General features: G+C 35.2%; 3 protein-coding genes across 3 annotated transcripts; 2 read left to right on the top strand and 1 right to left on the bottom strand.

Annotated features, from left to right (window-relative positions):
• Positions 1–1,298: 1,298 nt before the first annotated feature.
• LOC124450718 (coiled-coil and C2 domain-containing protein 1-like) lies at positions 1,299–22,611 on the top strand. Its single transcript, XM_047001358.1, is given in 18 exon segments — positions 1,299–1,441; positions 2,054–2,909; positions 15,307–15,391; positions 15,544–15,795; positions 15,798–15,838; positions 15,907–16,029; positions 16,318–16,551; positions 17,035–17,247; positions 17,454–17,512; positions 17,579–17,695; positions 18,145–18,218; positions 18,454–18,509; positions 18,897–18,948; positions 19,518–19,617; positions 19,702–19,792; positions 20,192–20,338; positions 21,146–21,172; positions 22,458–22,611. Coding segments are annotated over 17 exon segments (2,427 nt in total). The 5' UTR covers positions 1,299–1,441; positions 2,054–2,180; the 3' UTR covers positions 22,485–22,611.
• LOC124450719 (protein enabled homolog) lies at positions 6,507–8,886 on the bottom strand. Its single transcript, XM_047001359.1, has 3 exons — positions 8,295–8,886; positions 7,427–7,485; positions 6,507–7,322 (listed from the first exon to the last, which is right to left on the bottom strand). Exons 1-3 carry the CDS (start codon positions 8,770–8,772, stop codon positions 6,648–6,650), a joined length of 1,212 nt encoding a protein of 403 aa, XP_046857315.1. The 5' UTR covers positions 8,773–8,886; the 3' UTR covers positions 6,507–6,647.
• Positions 9,230–14,862, top strand: LOC124450720 (coiled-coil and C2 domain-containing protein 1-like). The gene is made up of 7 exons (XM_047001360.1): positions 9,230–9,349; positions 9,982–10,123; positions 10,253–10,350; positions 12,034–12,153; positions 13,887–14,000; positions 14,268–14,345; positions 14,572–14,862. Exons 1-6 carry the CDS (start codon positions 9,284–9,286, stop codon positions 14,337–14,339), a joined length of 612 nt encoding a protein of 203 aa, XP_046857316.1. The 5' UTR covers positions 9,230–9,283; the 3' UTR covers positions 14,340–14,345; positions 14,572–14,862.
• Positions 22,612–23,303: the final 692 nt, after the last annotated feature.

Here is a 23,303-nt window from a genome sequence, read left to right as displayed (position 1 = left end):
CAATGCAGGTCAGCAATAATTTTCTTAAAAGTCATACACGTTTCTAATTTAAATATCTAACTAAAATTTTCGGTTAAAATGATGGAATACTCTATCATAGTTTTGGTGATTTACACGGTAATGATCTTTTTATTTGCTGAGCCGATATCTTGATGGGAAATTTCCCCGATTTTTTTCTGTCTACGCATTTCAAATGATTTTTCTCGTAGTGGCATTTCTAAATTGGGTGACAGGAAGAGAAACTTCTTAAAAAATATGTTGTAACACCATCTCTCAAAATATAGACCACTAACCAATCAAATTTTAAAAAGTTGCTTTACTACAAGTTTATATTGCGCTTACGTATTGAAAATTTGGTGTCCCCCTCCCCCCCTCTTCTGAAATGATGTCCTGGTGTCGTCATGCTCAGTTGTTATTGCTTGCAAAGCTGTCGGTCATTGAGGGCTCACGTTTCGTCTTGAGGGAGAGGTTCATACATTCAGTTGTGCTTTTCTGATTTTTTTTTTGAAAAGAATTTAGTTTTTAAAAAGAAGTTTGTGTTTTTTTTGTTTCTTTCGTGTTTCTACTTATCGCACGTCATACCATCTTATCCCATATTTACTATCACGTTTTCATCCCACCATGTAATTTAATATTATGTAAATAGCTAATATATATATACATCCCTCTATACTTGTAGTTTAATACTGTCTGATGATGTCTTCAGAGTCAAGACGAAACGTTACGCTTTTAAATAAATATTTCTTGTTATATGTTATTTTTGTATTAAATGGCTCTTTTAAAGCACTTTGCTGGGCTTTGATATTTATATTAAGAATTCGCTTTCCGCCCGGTATATTCCTGGTCACAATTCTGAAGAATTTAAGTCATAAGAAATCTACTTGTGATTGTCTTTACAAAAGAAATCAATCGTAACCAGGTTGCACAACTGAATATATAAGTAAAGAAAAATTTTAAGAGAAATTATCAAACAAATTACCTAGAAACTCTCAAAAATACAGCTTTTCAAAGTTGTAAAAAATTATGCCGTAACCATATATGCAACTTACTGTATTAAAAAATACCTATTATATTGCATGGATTAAAATTTAGCCAATGCTAAAAACAACTATTAGAAATAAGAATTCTTTGAAACTAATCACTCTCTCAGAAGTAACTTCCATTTGAGACAACTAATTTGGAAATCGAAAGATTTTGGGCGGCTTCTTTCGAAACTATACTGCAATACATAAAAGCGCTTTATTCTTCCCGGGCCCAGGCCACTTATTTTGAAACGCATCTTTGCATCACAAAGAAAATGCAAATACTGTATTCACACGAATTATTTGACAACAAGGAAGTTGGTGAGCTCGTTATTATCAAAGAATTTACCTGGCAGGCACAAATAGGATGAATCTCTGATAGTTTGAGGACAGAAATAAGGTGTTCTACATCTTAGAGGGTACGTAAATAAACCTGTTGCTCTTTGTTATGAGTGTATAGCGATCAAATAAGATTAACCTTTGTATGTATGTCATATAGTCAAATTTCATGCTTAGTGCATGACTTGTCTTCAGAAATTTTAATGCCATAATCAAATCCTAGCAATATAAAGCTCCTGTTACATTAATTAGCCTCGGCTAGAAGACCAAACACGAGAAAACTGTTTCAAGAATGACCGGAAACACATTACAATACAATATAACCACGCTTAGCTGTGAAATACACTTTCTATTTAATGTAACCTTGTTTACATTTGAATGGCCAGCGTGTAAATTTTAATCCTTTTCAGTAAGTTTCAAATAATAAACTATTATGCTCGCAGTCAAGAACACAGTAACATAGCATGGGTAAATATGAACACTAGATCAGCAATTGTTTGTTTAATCATTCGTCAAATGCTAGACCAGATTTTGTGATCTCGCTTGATACGAACAACGTCCACGGTTTGTTTGATGTTTCTGGTTTCGAAGTAATCTCGTGCGTTGGTATTTAAATTAACAAAAACATCATTAACTGGTTGTAGCGAATCATCAAAAAGAACGACACCGACAATTTCGAAATATTTAATTAGGTTATCCCATGTAAAGGAAATGAAAGCAGAACATTGCATTTAAAAAAAGAAATCGAAACCTACAAAAGTGATTGCAACTGTAGACGAAATCGAAAAGTCCTTTATTTCAACGACTATCGTATTTAACATGACCAAATCATCGGAGTATAAACTGGCCCAAACACTAATATGGAGCAACCAAGAATATAAGTTGAAGGAATTTGTTGATAACTTTCCACTACCTCAAGTCGTTTTAGTGAAGGATGGTTACTGCGGCAACGATGAACGAACCACGTTTAGCAGCGATCAAATTTTAACACTACATCGACTTTGGGTTACTCCAAAGGTTGTTTGTCAAGTTGAATACAGAAAAAACATCCTTTTGCCAACATTCTGTTCATCCCTGGCCGAATTGCTACCGCTGGAAGGCCACGAGATGACTTTGAGTGTGCGACATTTGCTTGAAACGCATCGCCACATCAAATATGTGCGTGCTTTGAAAGTTGATGCAAATTGGAGTAAGTCGTTCAAAAGAAACGATGTCCTTGAAATCAAGAAAATTGAGTCGAATTCAGCGGGAATTAGATGTAAAAATCTATCAGCCAATCACGATTCTTACATATCATCACATGACTCATCTACTTTTGTCGCATTGTTGGACCCAAACCTCTACACTTTAGCTGGAATCAAAGCGAAGCATGGTTTTCCCGCAAAGATAAGATTCGTTGATAGAAACAATAATATTGGAAATCTTCCGCCTGATTCAGAACAATTTACGGCAAAGTTAACGAGATTGGGTCAAATGACGGTGATTGGTGAAATCGAAGAAAAAGATATAATTGTGACTGTGGTTTGTGCAAACGTAGAAGAAGAAAAGGTAAGAAAATTATAAACTAATTGATTTTAAAAAGTTCTTAAATACATTTTTGGTGACAGTAGAACTGTTCTCGTTCTTTATTGTGCATTCATCACTACCTACACTGACACACGTTATCTTATTTCTTATATATTTAGATAGTACAAAGACTGTTCTTGTTCTCTGTTGTTCATTCATCACTACCTACACTGACACACGTTATCTTATTTCGTATATATTTAGATAGTTTAAAGACTGCTCTCGTTCTTTGTTGTTCATTCATCACTACCTACACTGACACGTTATCTTATTTCGTATATATTTAGATAGTGTAAAGACTGTTCTCGTTCTTTGTTGTTCATTCATCACTAACTACGCTGACACACGTTATCTTATTTTTTATATATCTTACATAGTGTAAAGACTGTTCTCGTTCTTTGTTGTTCATTCCACATCATCTTCTTACTTATTTCATTATACTGTTCTCGTTCTTTGTTGTTCATTCATCACTACCTACGCTGACACACGTTATCTTATTTTTTATATATCTTACATAGTGTAAAGACTGTTCTCGTTCTTTGTTGTTCATTCATCACTATCTACACTGACACACGTTATCTTATTTTTTATATATCTTACATAGTGTAAAGACTGTTCTCGTTCTTTGTTGTTATTCATCTCTACCTACACTGACATACGTTATCTTGTTTCTTATATATTTTACATAGTGTAAAGACTGCTCTCGTTCTTTGTTGTTCATTCATCACTACCTACACTAACATACGTTATCTTACTTCTTATATATATTAGATAGTGTAAAGACTGTTCTCGTTCTTTGTTGTTCATTCATCACTTTTGAATCCACCTATTTTAGTGTAACACAACCATCAATCTCATCTGCACCAAAATTGTATTTTACATCATTAGGTCTGCTTCAAGGTTCCTTTAAAACTTGATATACAAGTCACTGTCGCTAATGGTTTTCTGGAGGGGAACAAAACCTACGCAAGTGTCGTAAACACTCTGGACAAGCAGTTCAAGCAGACTGATCTTACAGCTTTCAAAAACCTGGATGTGGATAAGCATATCGACGCTGTCCAGAAAACAATAAACAACTCGGCTGGTGTCTCTATGATCGAGGAAGCATCTTTGGAAACAATGGAGCTTCTTCGTGAGCGAATGTCTCAAAATAGTGTGACAAACGAAGAACCGCCTAAACTTCCTGATCGTTCACCCTCAAGTGTCAAGGTAGAATTAGTCATTATGACCAATACTGATTTACAATTAGCGAAAAGTTTTCATGTTGATCTGTAACCGTTTTGCAGCGGTTGCACTGGCGTTGTACTAAAATAGATTTGTTTTTTATTGCCCAGACTCCTCCTCCACGTCCGCCGAAGCGGCAAACTGTGAAAACGACAAAACAAGAGAGTGTCTTTGGTAAATTTTTTCATGGCAAGAAGGACTCTAATGATTCGGCTAAATCGTCACAAGTGGGCAACGCAAAAGCATAAAACATCAAGAACAATCGAATGGAAGATACAAGAATATTTTGCAAAAGGAGGATGTTTACGAAGAACCGCTCTCTGATGATTCAAATGACTATGAAGACTACACTGACCTTGATTCATACTATACAACTAAACAATGTTATTTCAGTCTAAAGCCAACCGACGTCCGGGTAAGGCTGTGATTTGTTGATTCATACTATACAAGTAAACAATGTTATTTCATTCTAAAGCCAACCGACGTCCGGGTAAGGCTGTGATTTGTTGATTCATACTATACAACTAAACAATGTTTTTTCAGTCTAAAGCCAACCGACGTCCGGGTAAGGCTGTGATTTGTTGATTCATACTATACAAGTAAACAATGTTATTTCAGTCTAAAGCCAACCGACGTCCGGGTAAGGCTGTGATTTGTTGATTCATACTATACAAGTAAACAATATTATTTCAGTCTAAAGCCAACCAACGTCCGGGTAAGGCTGTGATTTTTGATTCATACTATACAAGTAAACAATGTAATTTCAGTCTAAAGCCAACCGACGTCCGAGTAAGGCTGTGATTTGATTTTTTTTATCCATGAGCGTATTGACTGCATTTTAAACGTTCATATAAATAGCTCTTAATTTTTGCTTATTTTCTCTTTACAGAAAAGTCCTGCATCTTCAATTCAAGATATTCCTCTGCCACCCTTGCCTGTAAATCAGTACCCATTGATGTCCCCTGAAGGTACTATCCAAGGTACTCCTCTGCCACCTTTGCCTGTTGATCAGCATCCATTGGTGTCCTCTAAATCCACAATCCAAGATTTACCTCTGCCACCCTTGCCTGTTGATGAACATCCATCGGTGTCACATAAACCCACAATAAAAGATACTCCTCTCCCACCCTTGCCTGCAAATCAATATCCATCACCGCCACCTCTACCCAGTCATATCCCTCCAAAAGAAGACAGTGCATTATATGAAGCGCTTTCAAAATATCCTCAAGATTTGTCTGATCTTAAGATAAGTGATGTCGGTCGTCTACTCTCATATTTAGGTATGAAGGATTATGTTGAAACGTTTAAGGCAGAGATGATCGATGGATCATTGTTGATTACTATGGATAAGGAGTCTCTGGAGTCTTTAAACGTAACTAGTTTTCATTGTAACAAGTTGATGCGTTTTATCGGTGGCTGGCGTCCTAAGATCTAGGTTATAAAAATTTGTACAAGTAACTTGATGGTGTTGACTGAACCTAAAGAAATCATAGTTGTGTTCATAGCGAATATTGTAAGTTTGTACTTCAAACGTAGCCAGCCCACCGCAAGTTGGGTCATGCAATGCAAGTATTTGAGTGTTTATTTAATGTAAAATAGTAGATTTCTAAAGAGATACATAATATCTACTATTGATCTGAAATCTACATCGCAGTATAACACGATTTTCTTGCGGGATGGTTTCAGGTATAGCCTGTATAGCAATGGTATAGCACGACCTTACTTGCAGGCTGGGAGTCTACTTTATATATCCTCGTTTACGATTATGGTGACTGAGCAACTGGACCATGGTACCATACATGCAAATTTTTTTTAAATTTGGTCTTATGAGCCCATTCCCCCTGTTTTACATAGTCGTGTAGTTCAGAATAGGGGGTGAGTGTTCATCCGATTAAATTTGGAAAAAAAGTTATATATGGCATCAATCAGAGTAAACTTGGTCATAAGAACGCACGACAATTTATTTAACACTACAGGCGATAGCTCAGAGCAGATTATCCAATGAATCATGACTTCAATCACTTCATTTTGTCGACCACGCACTGGAGATTAACCTCAATTTCGGTTCGTTTGATAATGTTATCCTTAGTTTTAAATAAGTATCCTTATTGATTGGATGTAATCATTTCATAATGATCGCTGAGATGTGTTCGAGTAGTGTCATAATTAGTGGCTGAGGAAGGTTAGTGATTTTGTTAAGCTTCGTGAAAAGATATCTAAAGTCGGTGTTTGGTTCAAATTCAAACGGAAATAGTAGAAAGAAAAACGGAAACAGAAAAACGTGAAAAGGCCGATTATGTGGAAAATTATTGGATAATGTAGAGGAAAATGGAAATGAAACAATTTTAGGCATTGTCAACAAAGATCACACTTTTAATTATTAATCTGACTTTGAACATTTTAATTTTATAGAATTCAAATAAACTTTAGAAGTAATTGTCTCAGTGAAATTTACGCATGCGCTTTCACGTTACATTGCTAATGTAGTAACAAAGATCAGTGGTATCTGGATCGTGATGTGGACCAAATATCTTTCTTCCTTGGTGGATGACCAGATGGAGGTGGCGGAGGTTGATTCGAACGTGATGATTGAGGTATTGCAGGAGGGGTTGATCTAGGCTCCTGACCATAACTTGGGAGAACTGATTGTGGAGGATGGAAAACACCAGAAGGAGGCGGACGAAAATGAGAAGACAGAGAAGGAGGTGGTTGACCTGATGGTGGGGGTGGTGGATGAACCAGGGGAAGAGGCCAGGGTTTGTTAGAGGATGGTATGAAGTGAGTACCATGAGAAGATGAAGCTTGACCTTGTATGTGTGGTGCTAGACTTGATGGTGTATGTGAAGCTTGTTGTAATGTTGGGTATCTTGGTAGTAGGGGTCGAGGTTTACTTGAAAGTAGATGACCAGAGAATGAAGGTCGCGGTTGATTTGAAGGAGGGGGTGGTGGGGGTAGATGACCAGAAGGTGGAGGTGGTGGTTGACCTGATGGTGGTGGTGGTGGGGGTGGGGGTAGTGTTTCAGGGTTAGTATTAGAAGCTAGATATGGTTGACGATTTCTTGGTACATCATGAGGGACAAATGGATTCAAAGAGGGTTGAGAGGGATAGGGTGATGGATTACTTTGAGTTCCAGCAATGAAATGACGGTGAACATCACGATGTTGGAAATTCTGTCAAAATAATATTAACGACTTGAATTTTGAAAAGGTAAAATTTGGAGAACATGATAATATGGTACTTTCAATAAACATTTGACACATGATTGAACACATACCAATGGTAATTGATTGTTTGGTAAAGCACTTTCGTATCGACTAATAGTTTTTGGTAGAGCTAGATGTAAAAATTGCATAATATAATCATTAGTTAGGCATGCATTTTCAAAAATAAGATTTTGAACTTTGGTATTATGTGATAAAATGGAAGTTTATGATGAAGATTTGTGTTCAACATATCATTTAAGTCTTTAGAGATACCATTTTCACAAAAATAAGCTGCAGTTAAATAAAGTTAGTACTATGCCTTTTCAATTTGTGCTAGATTATTTCTGGTGTGAACAGAGACTAGGTTATTGGTACAATGACTTGTCAATTTCAATCTTTAAATTGTGATTACAAAACTCAAGGGAGGAAACTCTCATTGCTGATCAGCAGAAGAAGTTTGTACGAGATGTGTTCAGTTCGCAGGCCATTGTGCACGTGCAACTGATGAACTAGTGTCATCATTTGTACTTTGGAGACACCCATCATCTGAGAATACATCATGCAAGTTAACCTTTCCAGATAGGATAAGACGAGACACAACAATTCCTAAGGAAAATCTGTTAGCAGCTATGAAAGATAGAGAATACTGGAAAGATGTGATGCATTCAATCTTGGCTGAGGCCGCAAGATGATGATGATGATGAAGAGGTTTGAACAGTTATAACCCAAAGTATTAACGTGCTGTCACTGTAGTTGGACCTTGTGTATTGAGTTGATAAGAAGTCACATGACATGATTGTAACAAGTAATGATGTTGTTCTGATCTATGTATATTAGCCTGAAACATTAATTTGACATGTTTATCATGTATACATTGAACTGAGCCAGCTGAACAATGAATTGCTCCATATAATAACAATATCTTCATGTGCTGAATACCTTGTGAACAAGACACAGCTGGCAGTCCTTCACCAGCAGGAGGAAAGCCTGGTGGCTGTTGTGTGGTGAAGGTAGGAAGTCCTGAAGGTGCAGTACTGAATTGTTTTTCTTTCTCTTCGTGCTTTTTGTTATGTACTAGGCCTTTTAACTCCTCAAACAGTTCGTGTTTTTGTTTCTCAAGAGAAGCCAGTGTTGTTTCTAGTTCCTCCAGCTGCTTTTCGACGTCGTCTAGGTCTTTTTGTATCTCTTCACGACGTTCCTTAGCAGTTGGCTTCTTAGCACTTGGAGGACTGTCAATTTTCTCTTCGTCATTTAACTCAGTAGTCTCAGTTGAGGTAGTTGGTTGTTCCAGTGAAGAGCTTTCGTTTTCCCGTTTCTTTTCTCTTTCTCGTTGTCTTTTCTTCGTGAAATATACTCCCAATGCATGATATTGAGAGTCTGTCAAACTCTTTCTTTCATACGTAATTAAACTTGGCATTTCTAACAGCAAAAGTTGGCAGAAAGTTTTATGTCAACTTATCAATTCACGATATTCTCAACTTCCCGGGGAAGGTATGTTAATGAGAAAGTACAACTGTTGTACAACTCTACGACTCTAGCAATAAATTATTGTCAATTGATTTACATTCTTTAAAAAATTGTGGTAAATTTCCCCATCAGTTTGACATATTTGTATTCAATCTCTTTGACGGTCTTCACATATTTTATCATGTTATCAACACAAGTACATCGAAACTAAAAAATCATAAAACTTTATTTGGACGGACGTTTTGAATTTTATCTTTATTTTCTATATTATATATTAGTATTCAGTTGAATTTCGACCAAAACCACTGTCTTTTTGCACAGAAATTGACAGAACATTCTTATATAATCTTTATTGTATATTCCCGGGGTAGTGGTATATTTCTGTCTTAGTTCCCCCTCCCCCCTTCCCAATCTTACACATCACGACTGTTTTCAACTTTTCAGTTTAGCACTAAGCAGCGATGTTTAAACAAAAAAAGTCTTCTTCTCGCCCAAGTTCTGGGCCGAAAAAACGCGATTTAGATATGGTAAGAATATTAAGCTTATTTCAGTTCTACACGATGAATTTTATGACAAAGCAAGGAAGTTGGCTGTTGTTTATTGTCATACGAAGGACATTGTTGTTGCGAAAGTTTATTTTCGATGTGACGATTCATTGTTAAGTTAACAATTTAAACAAAGCGTCAAAATTTTCATAGTAGTTAGGCCGTTTAGGCCACACCACCTGTAAAGTTTTTGTCAACAAACAGTCCTCGGGGTAAACCGATGAAGTCAAATGTTTTATTCACTACTTCATCATAATTTCTTACCTCATACGCGTTGAATTCTTTGCATAACTGAAAATTTATGTCATTGGTCTTTGTGTTGAAGAAATCATTTCAGCCTTAATAACTATGACACAGGTTTGGAAAACTTGCACTCTTTTCAAGCTACACAACAATTTATTGCTGTATCTTGCATTTCAACTTTGCTTTGTTTGCCAAACTGCAGCAAAACTTGAATCCCACCAGTAATTGAACTGATGTAATTTTGATTGTGGAAGAAAGCTCGCAGCTTATTTTGGAGTACAAGTTGTAGTTACAGATGATTATTTTCACTTGCAACTATTCATACCTAGTTTTCCAACAGTTTGGACTGATGGTTTTATTTACTTATACAGATAGGTGGATTGGGTATGAATGTTGGTATTGATCCAATGACAATGTTTGGTGATGGAGATGAAAATGACGATGATCTTGAAGCAGAGTTAGCAGCTCTTCGGGGTGGGCAGCCACAGCAGAAACAAAGAAGACCAAAAAGAAGTTAGTTTGACACAAAGGCAATAGTCTTGTGGTTTTTTTGTAATGCATCATGGATCAATGGGAAATTATTTCACCCAAATTTTAATTGTGACTTTTTGTTCTGTTTTAATGCCATATGCTGTGTTTTAGATCTTATGGATATATCCTCAATTGATGCGATGGCAGCCGAGTGTATGAAGGACATTGACTACACTGAAGATGAGGATATTAATGATCCTGATTTACTGGTAAGTAAGATTTATTTCATTTCTCAGAAAAATAATCAAATAATTTTGTTGTTAATCAAGTCTTTCTTCAGAAGCTTCCTTAACAGTCGTTGCAGTTTGGCTTCATGTGATTGTGTGACATCTTCTTTGAGTGGGGTAAACTTTGCTGTATTGTTAATGATTTTAAGGCCTTCCTTAAAATCATTCCTTCCTTAAAAATGATTTTTAAGGCCTTCCTTAAAATCATTCCTTCCTTAAAAATGATTTTTAAGGCCTTCCTTAAAGTCATTCTTTTCTTAAAAATGATTTTTAAGGCCTTCCTTAAAATCATTCTTTTCTTAAAATGATTTTTAAGGCCTTCCTTAAAGTCATTCCTTCCTAAAAATGATTCCTGTCTTAAAATCATTAACAATACAGCAAAGTTTACCCCACTCAATGAAGACGTCACACTATCACATGAAGCCAAACTGCAACGACTGTTAAGAAAGCTTCTAAAGAAAGACTCTATCAACAACAAAGTTTACAATGAAATCTTCTCCAGAGGTTCTCAACCCTCACGCTTCTATGGCTTACCGAAACTCCAATCGAATAATTCCTAATAATTTATTACAAAGTTTTTATATTACATTTCAAAGAACATTTAAAATGACTTAATAATTTCCTTAGTTAAATTGCATTAGTTTATTTTTTTGTCTAGAGGCATTCAACTTTGTTCATTATTTGTATAACATCACTATAATAACATATTATTAGCTTTAAAAGAACGATTCCAGCTGACAATTTAAAAGAAATATGTTTAATACAAAAGATGCATACCTCAAATTTCATCATCTTGTAAACTAAAAATTTGAGTTGTATTATTGAGATGATTACTCAAGTTAAATATTGAAAATCTTTTGTCTTGTTACATTTGAATCAGTTGTGTGAACAAGATGGTGCTTTTTGGAATATATATGTTTTCTTTTATTAGCTTTAGGTAACAGTAGTTTTCATAAAATATTTTTAGTGAAATTCCTAACTTTTGTCTTTAGGAATAGTAGTTTTCCATAAAATGTTTTTAGTGAAATTCCTAACTTTTTTCTTTAGGAAATAGTAGTTTTTCATAAAATATTTTTAGTGAAATTCCTAACTTTTGTCTTTAGGAATTGTAGTTTTCCATAAAACGTTTTTAGTGAAATTCCTAACTTTTGCACCGACTATTTCCATACACATATTTCCATACACATATTTCCATACACATATTTCCATACACATATTTCCATACACATATTTCCATACACATATTTACATACACATATTTACATACACATATTTACATACACATATTCATAAACACATTTCTTCATTAAACCTGTTGCGAATTGAGAGCAGAACATAGCAAGCACAAGACCAAAGTTCGAGGCTTGCGCATGCTTCGCAGTTTTCACAAATGTCTTCGAGGTTTGCTTAAGCCTGAGCAAACGCGAAAAACATCTTTTATTTCTTTTATAAAGTAACAAGGATAAAAAAATAATATGTTTTAATTCATCCTCTAAATTGTATTCATGGTTGATTTGCAAATTCTATTTGATTAATTGATTCATTCATTAAGCTTGATGATCGACATACACACAGGTTAATGCAAACTCAACTGTAGACAAATCAGCACTCATGTTTTATTGTTTTTATTTTATACCACTACTAATAAAAGTTCTTTACTCATAGGCAGAACTTGACAGCCTTACTCCATTGGAGAGTACTCCATCTTTAGATGGCACTCCTGTTTTACTTCCAACTAAAGCAAGAAGGGAAGCAGTTCCTGGTAAAGAACTGCCAAAACAATCGGTAAGCATTTTGTATTTAATGGGATGACGTGTTATTGATGTCGTTAGCCTTAGAGGGGAGCTAGATGAGAATTTGCAATGTTGTTTGGTAATGAAGTCTATTATTTTAATAGGACGAAGTTAGAGACGACACTACAATAGAACGCTAGTTGGGGGGGGTGGGGTAGTGGTGTATATTCATACATTCAGTTGTGTCCTATTAATTTCTTTAGAAAACCAAATCACTTTCAAAAGAAATCACTCGCCGACAACTGAATATATGAATATACACCCAGTGCTGTAGAACTAAATTTATCAGATGGAGGGCTCTCTTGACGAAACTGAAGCCATAAAATTATGAAAAATTACCCATTTCAAAGGTAATCACTCCTCCCCAAGCGCCCCTCCCCACTTCTACAGCACTGTATACACCCTCCCTCAATTATCGTTCTAGCGCCGTCCCTGGACGAAGTCCTTTTCATAAAACTTGAATATTTGTTAGATACAAAAAAATCTAGATGTTAATAGTTCACGAAAAATTGAACGAGGCCAGGATTACCTGTAGCCTGCTGTGCGCAGGCTGGGGCAGGCTGAGTTACCGGGAAACCATTTTTTGCCAGGACATTTCTGATGCAGTACGTACAAAATATTTTTGAACCTAAAGTTTCGTCACAGAAACATTTTGCAGGACAAATGTTCGTTAATTGGTCGTTATTTCGCACCTTGTGATGAATCGTACAAAACAATAACATATGGTTCCTTGAGCAATATTTACTTGTGTCGAGTATTTTCTCTACTGAGATGTCTTTCTTGGCATCCATCTTCTCCAGGTCTCTCTGTTTTCAGTTGTTTTTTTCATGCCGCCATAACCATCCTATTTCAAATCATTTAGCTTTCTTACGTATCTCTTCCCTGCTTTCTTTTAAGCCTGGTTCACATGAGTAAAATAAGCGCAAACGTCGAGACTTTTGTTTTTGTTGCTCTAGAGGTTTACAAAGACAAAGACATTGGGATTTTCGTCAAATTTTCTTTTTGTTCTTCTCTTAGCTTATGCTTGAATTTTCTCCTTATGCTTGCGCTTATGTCGATGCTTATGTCACATTCTTCGTTGATTATCTTTGTTTTATCTTTTGTCTGCGCTTGTGCTTATCTTTATTTCACTCGTGTGAACGAGGCTTTACCCATAACTCTTCCCCGAATTTACTTCTTTGAAAGAAAAAAGATATGTGCACAAATAATGCGTCACTTTTTCGTTGTAATAGTTCTTTCCAACAGTTCTTTCTTTTCAACGAAAAATATCTTCATCTCATCGTTTCCCCCCCTGTCTGTCCACCTTTTCTCTCTCCATAGTTCTCCTGATCCACAACTCGAATGCCTTCATCCTTTTAATTTTTAATATCCTTTGTTTTAATGACCACTTCAAACAACAACTGTGTAATTATAGGGATGTAAGGGAGGGAGGAGTCCGGAGGGGGGGTGCACACCATTTCTAACCTCGGCTAGAAGGGGTGCAGGGGGTGCACACTTCCCAACGAAATATTATTATACCAACCAATCAAGCTAACGCAACTGTCAAACTACATATTTCCCAGGTTCTCAAGTCAAACCTACAAAAAATCTGACATGTGAATGACATAAAGACACCACAAAGGAGTCAACAAAATCTAACCCCCCCCCCACACACACACATACACAAAATCATCCTGAATCCATCACTGTATACGTAATCATGCTCTACATTCTATTTATTTCTAGGGTGGTGATGTAGTTGTAATCACAGAACGTAAGGCAATGTACGAAACTGCTATTGCTAATGCAGAGAAAGCTGGCGATGGTGGGAAGGCTAGAAGATTTAAAAGAGGTTTAAAGGTTTGTGAGATGACATTTTAATGGAAGAAGAGTCGGGAAGAAAGCTCAACTTCTCGTGTTTTGAAAGTTTATACATTTGAATGCGGCGTAGCCAGCCAGTGAGCTTGGTCGTCGATGAAAATATTTTGTTGTTCTCTCACTGTAAAAATAATTAAGTTTCAAACAAATTAAATATGCTAATGTTATGAAATTTCTACGTAACAAGACGAACCTTGCGGTTGGCTACGCGACTGACTGTGGATGTGTAATATCGATTTCTGTTTGTAGACAATTGATAAAATGTTAAAAGCGCTCAAAGTGGTAAAGAAGTTAATATGGACGAACTGCCTCCACAAGTAGCAACAGGTATGGTTTTTCCATTTTAACGTTATGTACTAAACTTTATGGTTTTATTGTATGTGTTTACTGAATATACTCTAAAGTAGTAAATTCAAAATGGTTTATCACACCAACAAATTTTCTTCTCGGAAATTGTTATATATTTATAGTGACTGTATAGTACATCTTTCAAAATACCTTTGTTTTCTAAACTTTTTCACTGCGCCATATCGACGTGAGATTTTTTATTCAGGTGGTTCTAAACCAGCAGCACCAACACAATCCAGTGTATCTGAAACACCCCCTATGGTCACTCCTCGATCAACCTCCTCCAGAGTCCCTAGTGAAGCTACTAACAATGACCCTAAACAACCTCCAGCTGTACCATCTAAACCAGTACGTACTCCAATTACACCTCTAGTTCCTCCAAGAACACCCCCAGATCCTACAAAAACACCCCTAGTTCCTCCAAGGACACCCCCAGATCCTTCAAGAACACCAACAGTTCCTCCAAGAACACCCTCAGATCCTTCAAGAACACCAACAGTTCCTCCAAGAACACCCCCAGATCCTTCAAGAACACCAACAGTTCCTCCAAGAACACAACCGGTTTCTCCAATGCCACCCCAGCGTGAGAATGATAGTAAACTTGAAGAGACATTAAAAGGACTTACTTTAAAGAGAGATCAGTATAAATTGGCTGCTCGCAATTGTAACAGAAGTGGTGACAAAGAAAATGCAAAAAAATATTTGATTATATCGAAGGTGAGTTATTTCTAAAGGAAAGGAAATGAAATTTAAGTGGAAGCATTATCATGCATTCTCCACGAGTCTTTTTATGGTGTTCTACAAATATGCGAAATTGATTCCTAATCCTAATCCCTAAGCCTAATCCTTAATCTCATTGTAGTAGGCTATTTCCGTGATGTTGGAGATTGAATTAGAGCTCTATTTATTGCATAATTGATTTATTAAAACTTTTGTTTAGGATTTCGATGCTGTCATTCAAGCTGTAAAGGATGGTAAAGATGTTGATCTCACACAATGCCCTCCACCTCCCCCTGGCTTTCCAGGTACAAGAATGATAACCGGGGGGTTGATATACAAGCTCAAAGTTCTGTTCTGGGTTGATGTAAAACTTTCAACGCAATTTTTTACTATAAACTTTAAATTTTATTTCATCTACCATGTCGAGTGAAGGACCGATCTGTTACGTAAAATTTAGGTGGTCAGCCAGTTACGTCAACATATCCCAAAGCTCCTCAAGTATCTCGTGCCCAGACCTCTTCCACAGCTCTTCTAGTATCTGATGTCCAGACCTCCTCCATACCTCCTCAACCATCTGGTGCCCAGACCTCCTCTACATCTGAAGAATCAGGCTCATTACCAGGCCAACCATCTGCTCCAAAGACTATCTTAGAGGCACTTGAACAGAGACTTGAAAAGTATCAATCTGGAGTGAACGATGCCGAGAAAGAAGGAATTCCAGCAAAGCAAGGAGAATGAAAAGAATAGTCAAGGTTAGATGATTTTATAAAGAATGTGTATTGACTGATGGTAGATCTATACTTTTGAACATCTTTTCTAGCAATACCAAGATGCCATTCGCAACCACAAGGCCAAGAAACCAGTGTCTCTTGATGAGTTGCCAACACCCCCCGGTTATCCTCCGTTTCCTGTTGATACCCCTAAAGTTTCTACTCAAACAGCGGTAAGGGTTTCTCTTTCATTAAAAAGTTGAGTTATAAATCTTTATTTATTTATACCTAATCATACTCATATGTCTTTGCCTTCCTGTTGAGAACAAACTGCCTTGTGGGGCGGGGGGTTATCGAATTGAGTTAGCGGAAATTTGTAGAGAGGGGCTATTTATACGAAACACTTCTCCAGTGCTTTCAGTCTCTCTAGCGTAGACTTTCTCAACTGTAGAAGTTTTTGATGATAAAAAATCATTCACATTTATAGAACTAACTTATCAGTTCTCAATCTTATGTTCCAGGCCTCCGCTCAGTCTGCCAGCAACCCGCACAGGCCACCGCAACCCGCTGCAAAGACTGATGTCCAACGACCTACAATCTCGCAAGGACCCCCAAAACCTGCTCCTCCAAAGGGAAGAAACGAAAAAGAATTGAAGTTCTTACTTGATCGACAAAAACAGTTTCAAAAGGCTGCTCTTGAAGCAAAGAAAAAAGGCGATATTGATACGGCTAGAAATCATCTTAGAACATCCAAGGTATGGAAGGCAATAATAATGATAGAATTTCCTCCTTAGGAAGATTTTACTCTTTAGTTAAATGTAGCTCAACATTAAATCACTTCTGATGAAGACGCTAGACTGGAGTATATAAGAACTCAAGTTTCAATATCAGATACTCCTGATGAAGACACTAGACTGGAGTATATAAGGACTCAAGTTTCAATATCAGATCACTCCTGATGAAGAAACTAGACTGGAGTATTTTATTACTCAAGTTTTAACATCAGATCACTCCTGATGAAGACACCAGACTGGAGTATATAAGAACTCAAGTTTTAACATCAGATCACTCCTGATGAAGACACCAGACTGGAGTATATAAGAACTCAAGTTTTAACATCAGATCACTCCTGATGAAGACACTAGACTGGAGTGTACAAGGACTCAAGTTTCAACATTAGGTTACTCCAGAAAAAGTAAATAAATATTTTCGATGTTAGTAACTCATTCTTATTACAGGGATTTGATTCAATGATAGAAGCAGCTAGAAATGGACTACGTGTTGATCTGTCAAAGATACCAGAACCTCCAACTGTGACATCTCATCTTCCAGAATCAATCTCTGCTGCAGGTGATTTTGTAGTCGTACATGAAAGTGATTGTACCCCTGAGACACGTGACCGTGACGAAATATTTGGAGATCTTGAGAAAGCACTTAAATCTCAATACGAGGTATGTTAAAACATAAACCTACGAACATACCGGTCAGCGGTCATAAAATGATATTAGATCAAGACTTCATGAAGAATGTATATTTATTCTTAATCTATGTTATAAACATCAACCTACGAACATACCGGTCAGCGGTCATAAAATGATATTAGATCAAGACTTCATGAAGAATGTATATTTATTCTTAATCTATGATATCTTTACAGATGTGTAAGAACAATACTCAGCATTATTCAAAAATGGGCGATATCGAAAACTCGAAAAGGTTTTTAAAAGGAAATTTTGTATTCGACCAAAAGATATTTTGTACTTATTTTTACTTTTATTTAAGGTTTGAGAAATTGGCGATAAACTGTCGACATGATTACGATTCTTTACAAAGTTCTTTCAAACATGGTAATCCTCCTCCACGTTATCATTATGAAAACAGAACATTTCATAACGTCAGGTGATTATTATCTTACTGTGTTTATTTTAATCTTTAAAAACCATTGAATGAATGTATTTTCTCTTTTCTTTTATTTTGAGTGGATTTTGAATAAATTTTGAACTAGAAATAGCGTTTTACATTCGGCTCTTAATGTCAATTGAGATTTCATAATTTGGCGTAATTTCTTTCAGTGTTGGACACTGTGGGGTGGGGTTAGGATAAATAGGGTTTTGATAATATTTAAGGTGAGGGATTTGTTAGGGTGTGGAAGGAGAAGAGTCATCGTGATGGTGTGCAACGCTTTCTCACCTATCTAAACCATGTGCAACTCTTTCTTACCTACTTAAACCATCAACACCCCAACATTTAGTTCACAAATAATAATGTTCTAACATTTGGTTAGAGTGACTAAATTCGAAGAATGACTACGCTACTGTATTATGTTTATTTTGTTTTCAACCTGATAGATCGAATACAGATTTGGGTGACCAGGATTGTGAATTAAGAATCGTCAAATGCATCAATATTCCACTTCCTTCAGGTAAATATATCTTTTCTTCTTTATTGTTGAATTGGATTAAAATCTTTTTGCTTAAGGATTTAGGATAAAATATAGTGGATCAATATGGTGTCTAGAGGATTAGTAAGGTGTCTAGAGGATTAATAAGGTGTCTAAAGGATTAATAAGTGTCAGGTCAAACAATGGATATTTGATCTGATACATACATCTATAAACGTTAAAAATCAATCTTTAAAAAATTTCAATATACTTCAAGGTTACAACAAAGACGATATGAAAGTGTATGTGTCCTATGAATTTCCCTTTCCTAACGTAAGTTGGTTTATGTTTCATTTAAGAAATAAAAGATATTTACTGTGTTTGCACAGGTTTATGCAAACCAAGTAGACCTTTTAGAGCAGATCAGTGCAAGCCTGAGACCGAAGGTTGAGGGTTGCACAAGCTCGAGAGTTCTCACAAACGTCTCCGAGGTTTGCATAAGCCTGTGCAAACACGAAAAGCATTTTTTATTCCTTTTATAAAATAATAATGCTAAAAAGACAAACATTTTAATTTTTTTTTCTAAAATGTATTCATGATAGATTTGCAAATTCTCTTTGACTGATTAATTGTTTTAATTGATTTGATTGTTCACTTTCTCACTTTTTCTTAAATCAATATTATTTGTTTGCACTAAATTTTAAAATTACTCAACTTTAGGATCAACCTCAAACTGGCTTCACGGAAACCATCAAACACAACATTAATCCTGGTAAGTTTTATTCGAAATGAATGATATCATACAGCATTGGACCCTGCATGATCTTGTGTTGAGGGGTGAGTGGAGACTGGGGAGGAGTTTCTTTACTATGAACCATTGAACTAAAATACGTGGAATACATATCTTACGCCAGACACGCGAGATTTTACCCCAGACACGCGTGTTTAGTGTTTCGAGATTCTCTCGCGGAATGATAATAATACGCGTGTCTTGGGTAAAGTCTCGCGTGTCTGGGGTAAAATCACGGCTTCAAAAATTATTAAGGTTTTGTATTACAGGTAGCGTTCCATGTATTTTTGTTCAATGCTATGGACAGAATGGCCGTGTTACTTAAGTACTCATGACGTCATTAATATCCTATGTTGTGGTTATTGGATATGCAATGGGGACTGGGGAGGAGTATTTTTCCAAGAGACAGAATGGTCCTTATACTTCAGTTCTCGAGACGTAAATAATATCCAATGTTGTGGATGTAAGCTATTTTGATATGCTAGAACCTTCCCCCCTCATTAAATTCATTATTCTACATCGATGATTAATTACGCTGTTTTTTCGTATAGAATTTGATCAAAAGTTTAAGATATCTATCGACAGAAAAAACCGATCGTTGGCGAGAATATTTCGACGACAAAGTGTGAAATTTGAAATAAAATACAACAGGTTTGTCGTACGTGAGATGGATGTTTCATTGTTTTACATTATGTGAAATATTTTTTATCGTCAGTAAATGTTCAAACCTTTTAGAGGATTTCTGAAAGGTGACAAGACGCTGGGTCAAGCTTCTCTTAAGTTATCACCGTTTGATAATAGATGTGAAATTCACGAATGTCTTAATGTAAGTAATGTGTGGTATTTTTTTGAACTTTATGAATTAATAATTGCAGAAGCTGTGTTTAAACCATTGAACTATATATAACTGGACGGCCACACACACGCTAAAATTTGAAGACAACATTTCGTTAAGCTGAAATGCCGAACTATACGCGTATAGTATAAGCTTTGTACAAATATAGCCATGTTTACCCAATGTAGCATTTCAGATTTCACCATCTTCTTAATGTCTGCCACGTGATCTGTAAAGGCAGAAAAAGGACTAGAACTAGTTTTTAGTTAAACCTCCATTATTTGATAAACACATCATACGTAATGTCACTTAAAATACATGTTATCTCGATTCAAAATTTACGTACGTAAGAACGATTGCTGTCGTAAATGGACTTAATTACAATTGCAGCTTATGGATCCCGAGAAAGGTCGCAAGGCAATTGGTGGAAAGATTGAAGTCAAATTACGTATTCGTGAACCTCTGACAGATAAAGATGTTGAAATCTTGACGCAAAAATGGTTGGTCATAGATGCATTTGTAGCACCAACAAATAGAGTGAGTATATAAAGTTAAGTTGTGTATAAATATATAGTTTTCACAGGGTTGTGTTTGTTGCATTGATTTAGAATACATGGAACGTTACCTGAAACAAATAATACAAAATAAAACAAATTCCGAAGAGGGACATCTCGTTTTCTTGATATTCAAGATATTACAAGAGTTTGAAACAAAATAATGTGCTACAAAATAATGTGCTTTTCTTGAATATCAAGAAAACGAGATGTCCCTCTTCGGAATTTGTTTTATTTTGTATTATTTGAAATTGTCTGCTTGTCCTTGTTATTGAAGCAAATAATTGAAGCCAAATCTTACACCCAGACACGCGAGTTTACACCCAGACACGCGTGTCTAGTGTTTGGAGATTCTGAAAATTGATTCACTACACACACGTGTCTGGGTGTAAAATTTAGCTTCAAGAATTTATTAGACTTCTATTACAGGTAGCGCTCCAGATGTATTTTAGTTCAATGGTTTAAAGCACGAAACCATAATTACGTTACACTGAATAGTGGATTTTTAAACTGATTAAAATGTTATATGTACTGTATGCAACAATGAAACTGTCTTATATTGAAATGGACGTTTTAGTTTATCTATAAAACATTTGAAGTACATGAGTTAAACTATAGATAAATATATATTCTGGATACAGAAACTCAAAAGCACATTTTTTCCTTTCCATATAACTGAGTCACATGTTTTCTCATTCTCTCCCCTCCTTCGTATTTCGTTAAATGTTCACCGCTGCGTATTGGCTGTTATAAAATACTTTGCAATTGGTTGTCTTTCTTAATTTTTTAGCCAATCAGTGCTTCGTCAACAAGTAAGGTATAAATCCTTTGATATGTATAATATATGGATAGCGCATCATGTATAAAATATAGGAAAATTGAAGCCGGAAGTGTGACATTTGCCTATGACCTTCGTGGGGGGCTGTAGGACTCACTTTACTATACTTTGTAGTAGAAAATCACAGTTTTCGCGTTTTATTCCTTTTACAAAGCATTGATTCAAGCAAAATTTTTATCAATTACAGGAAGACCGATAGAGAATTTGAACCCTTAAGTTATGTTTTCTCGGCTTGTAAACTTATACATCCCACTTTCAGTAGCTATGTATGAACACGAATCAGATCTGATTTTTCACTAGAAGTATCACTTCATGTTTTTAATGTCAAGATCAACAAAAGCGATAGGAAACATATAAAGCGCATGAAAGCAGAAAATGATCGCATCGTCAATATATATTTAAAGAAATGTGAGGAATACACTCTGCACAACTTCGCGTTAAATTTTTAACAATGAATACTATCCATATATTATACATATCAATGTATCAATCAGTTAATGACAAAATGTTTTCTATCTTCCTTTTTTCTTTGAAAGATCTGCGTCTTTCTGTGTTAATAATTTACTATTTTTAAACTCGGATTGTTTCTAAAATGATTCAAAATGTGTTTTTACAGCTTAAAAATCCAGAAAATGGCAGAAAAGCAAAATTCAAACCAGTAAGTGCATTAATTATCTTTTATTTTAGGCACTATATGATTCCAAGTTATCACAGAAATAATCTAAATTTTTTAGGATTAAACTAAAATTTTTAATACAAAGTTAAATTATAAAGTAAACTATAATATAACTAAACAAAATTTTTCTTCTCACATTTTCTGTTTAGATCTAAAGTTTGTACAATTGAATAAAGATGCTTTTTAAAATTAATATATTTCAATAATATGAACAAAGTGTAAAAATCTTCTAATTTAGACTTTTTATATTTTGATATTTATTACGATATTTATTTCGTGTCATTTCAACATTAACTCTCATAAATGAAATTGTCGAATATTTATCTGGATTATTTCCTCGTAACTAATTTAAAATCCACAACATAAATAACTCGTGATTTTGTAATATGCTCTAAAGTAGTTAAGACAGTCTAAGGTCTAGTTCAAACGTCCAACTTTACATGAGCCGAACGTATTTAAAACAAAAAATTATGAGGAAGTTCATCTCATTTTCTTTCGTCTTTAAGGCGTTTGGTTTATGTAAAGTTCGACCTTTGAAACAGGCCTTAAGTTCATTTTATACTTTTAGTAATATTATTCGTTTTATAGAATGTGAATCATCGTTCGTTGTATTAAAAGGAATTTATTGTCGCCTTGATTATAAATTAATTCACAGACAATTTCATTAAAAGTTGACATTTACTATATTGAAAAAGTTGTAAATATTATACTTAAATGTATAAATACACTTTCAGAGTTTAAATGTTGACGTTATCGAGTCATTATACAACAGAAGAAATAGATTTTGTGTCTTTTTGTACTTAAATTCTGTTTGCTCTAAGGTTGAGTGCATATGTGAAAGACAGAGAAAGGTTTTTTCTAAAATAAATTGTACAAAAAATGACACTGTACAGTTTTGAAACTTTACCTATAAAAAAATCAGCATTTTACACTAGGACAGCAGTAGTAATTGCAACTTCATGTACTGCAACCTCAGAAACAAATACAACAGCAGGTAGACATAAACGTAGACATAAAGGTAGACATAAAGGTAGACATTTCCAAAAGTTGTAATTTAATAAGAGACAACAAGAACGATATTTAAAAGAGTTGTAATTTTATAAGAGATGGCATGAACGACATTTCAATAAATGCAGTCAAATTTTGTCAATTTATGTAATCAATTACCCACAGTTAATGCAGCCAATTTATTCAATGTAGTTGATTACATGAAATGAATGTAATCGATTATATGTTGTTAATGTAGTAAAAATAAAGCTCATGTAATCATTAACAACATTTGTGTCTCTGACACTAGCATGTAAATTTTCAAACAAATGTTTCAATGTTTTTAAAAATAAAAAATTGTTATAGCTACGTATTAATGATAAAATAATGCACTACAAACTTTACACGTAAGTCGCACGTTAATATAGAAATACAAATTTCCCAAAA

Source organism: Xenia sp. Carnegie-2017, unplaced genomic scaffold (assembly GCF_021976095.1).
Source record: "Xenia sp. Carnegie-2017 unplaced genomic scaffold, XeniaSp_v1 HiC_scaffold_24, whole genome shotgun sequence".
NCBI lineage: Eukaryota > Metazoa > Cnidaria > Anthozoa > Malacalcyonacea > Xeniidae > Xenia > Xenia sp. Carnegie-2017.
Note: the sequence above shows the minus strand (reverse complement) of the source record. Positions and strands in the feature narration are given on the sequence as shown.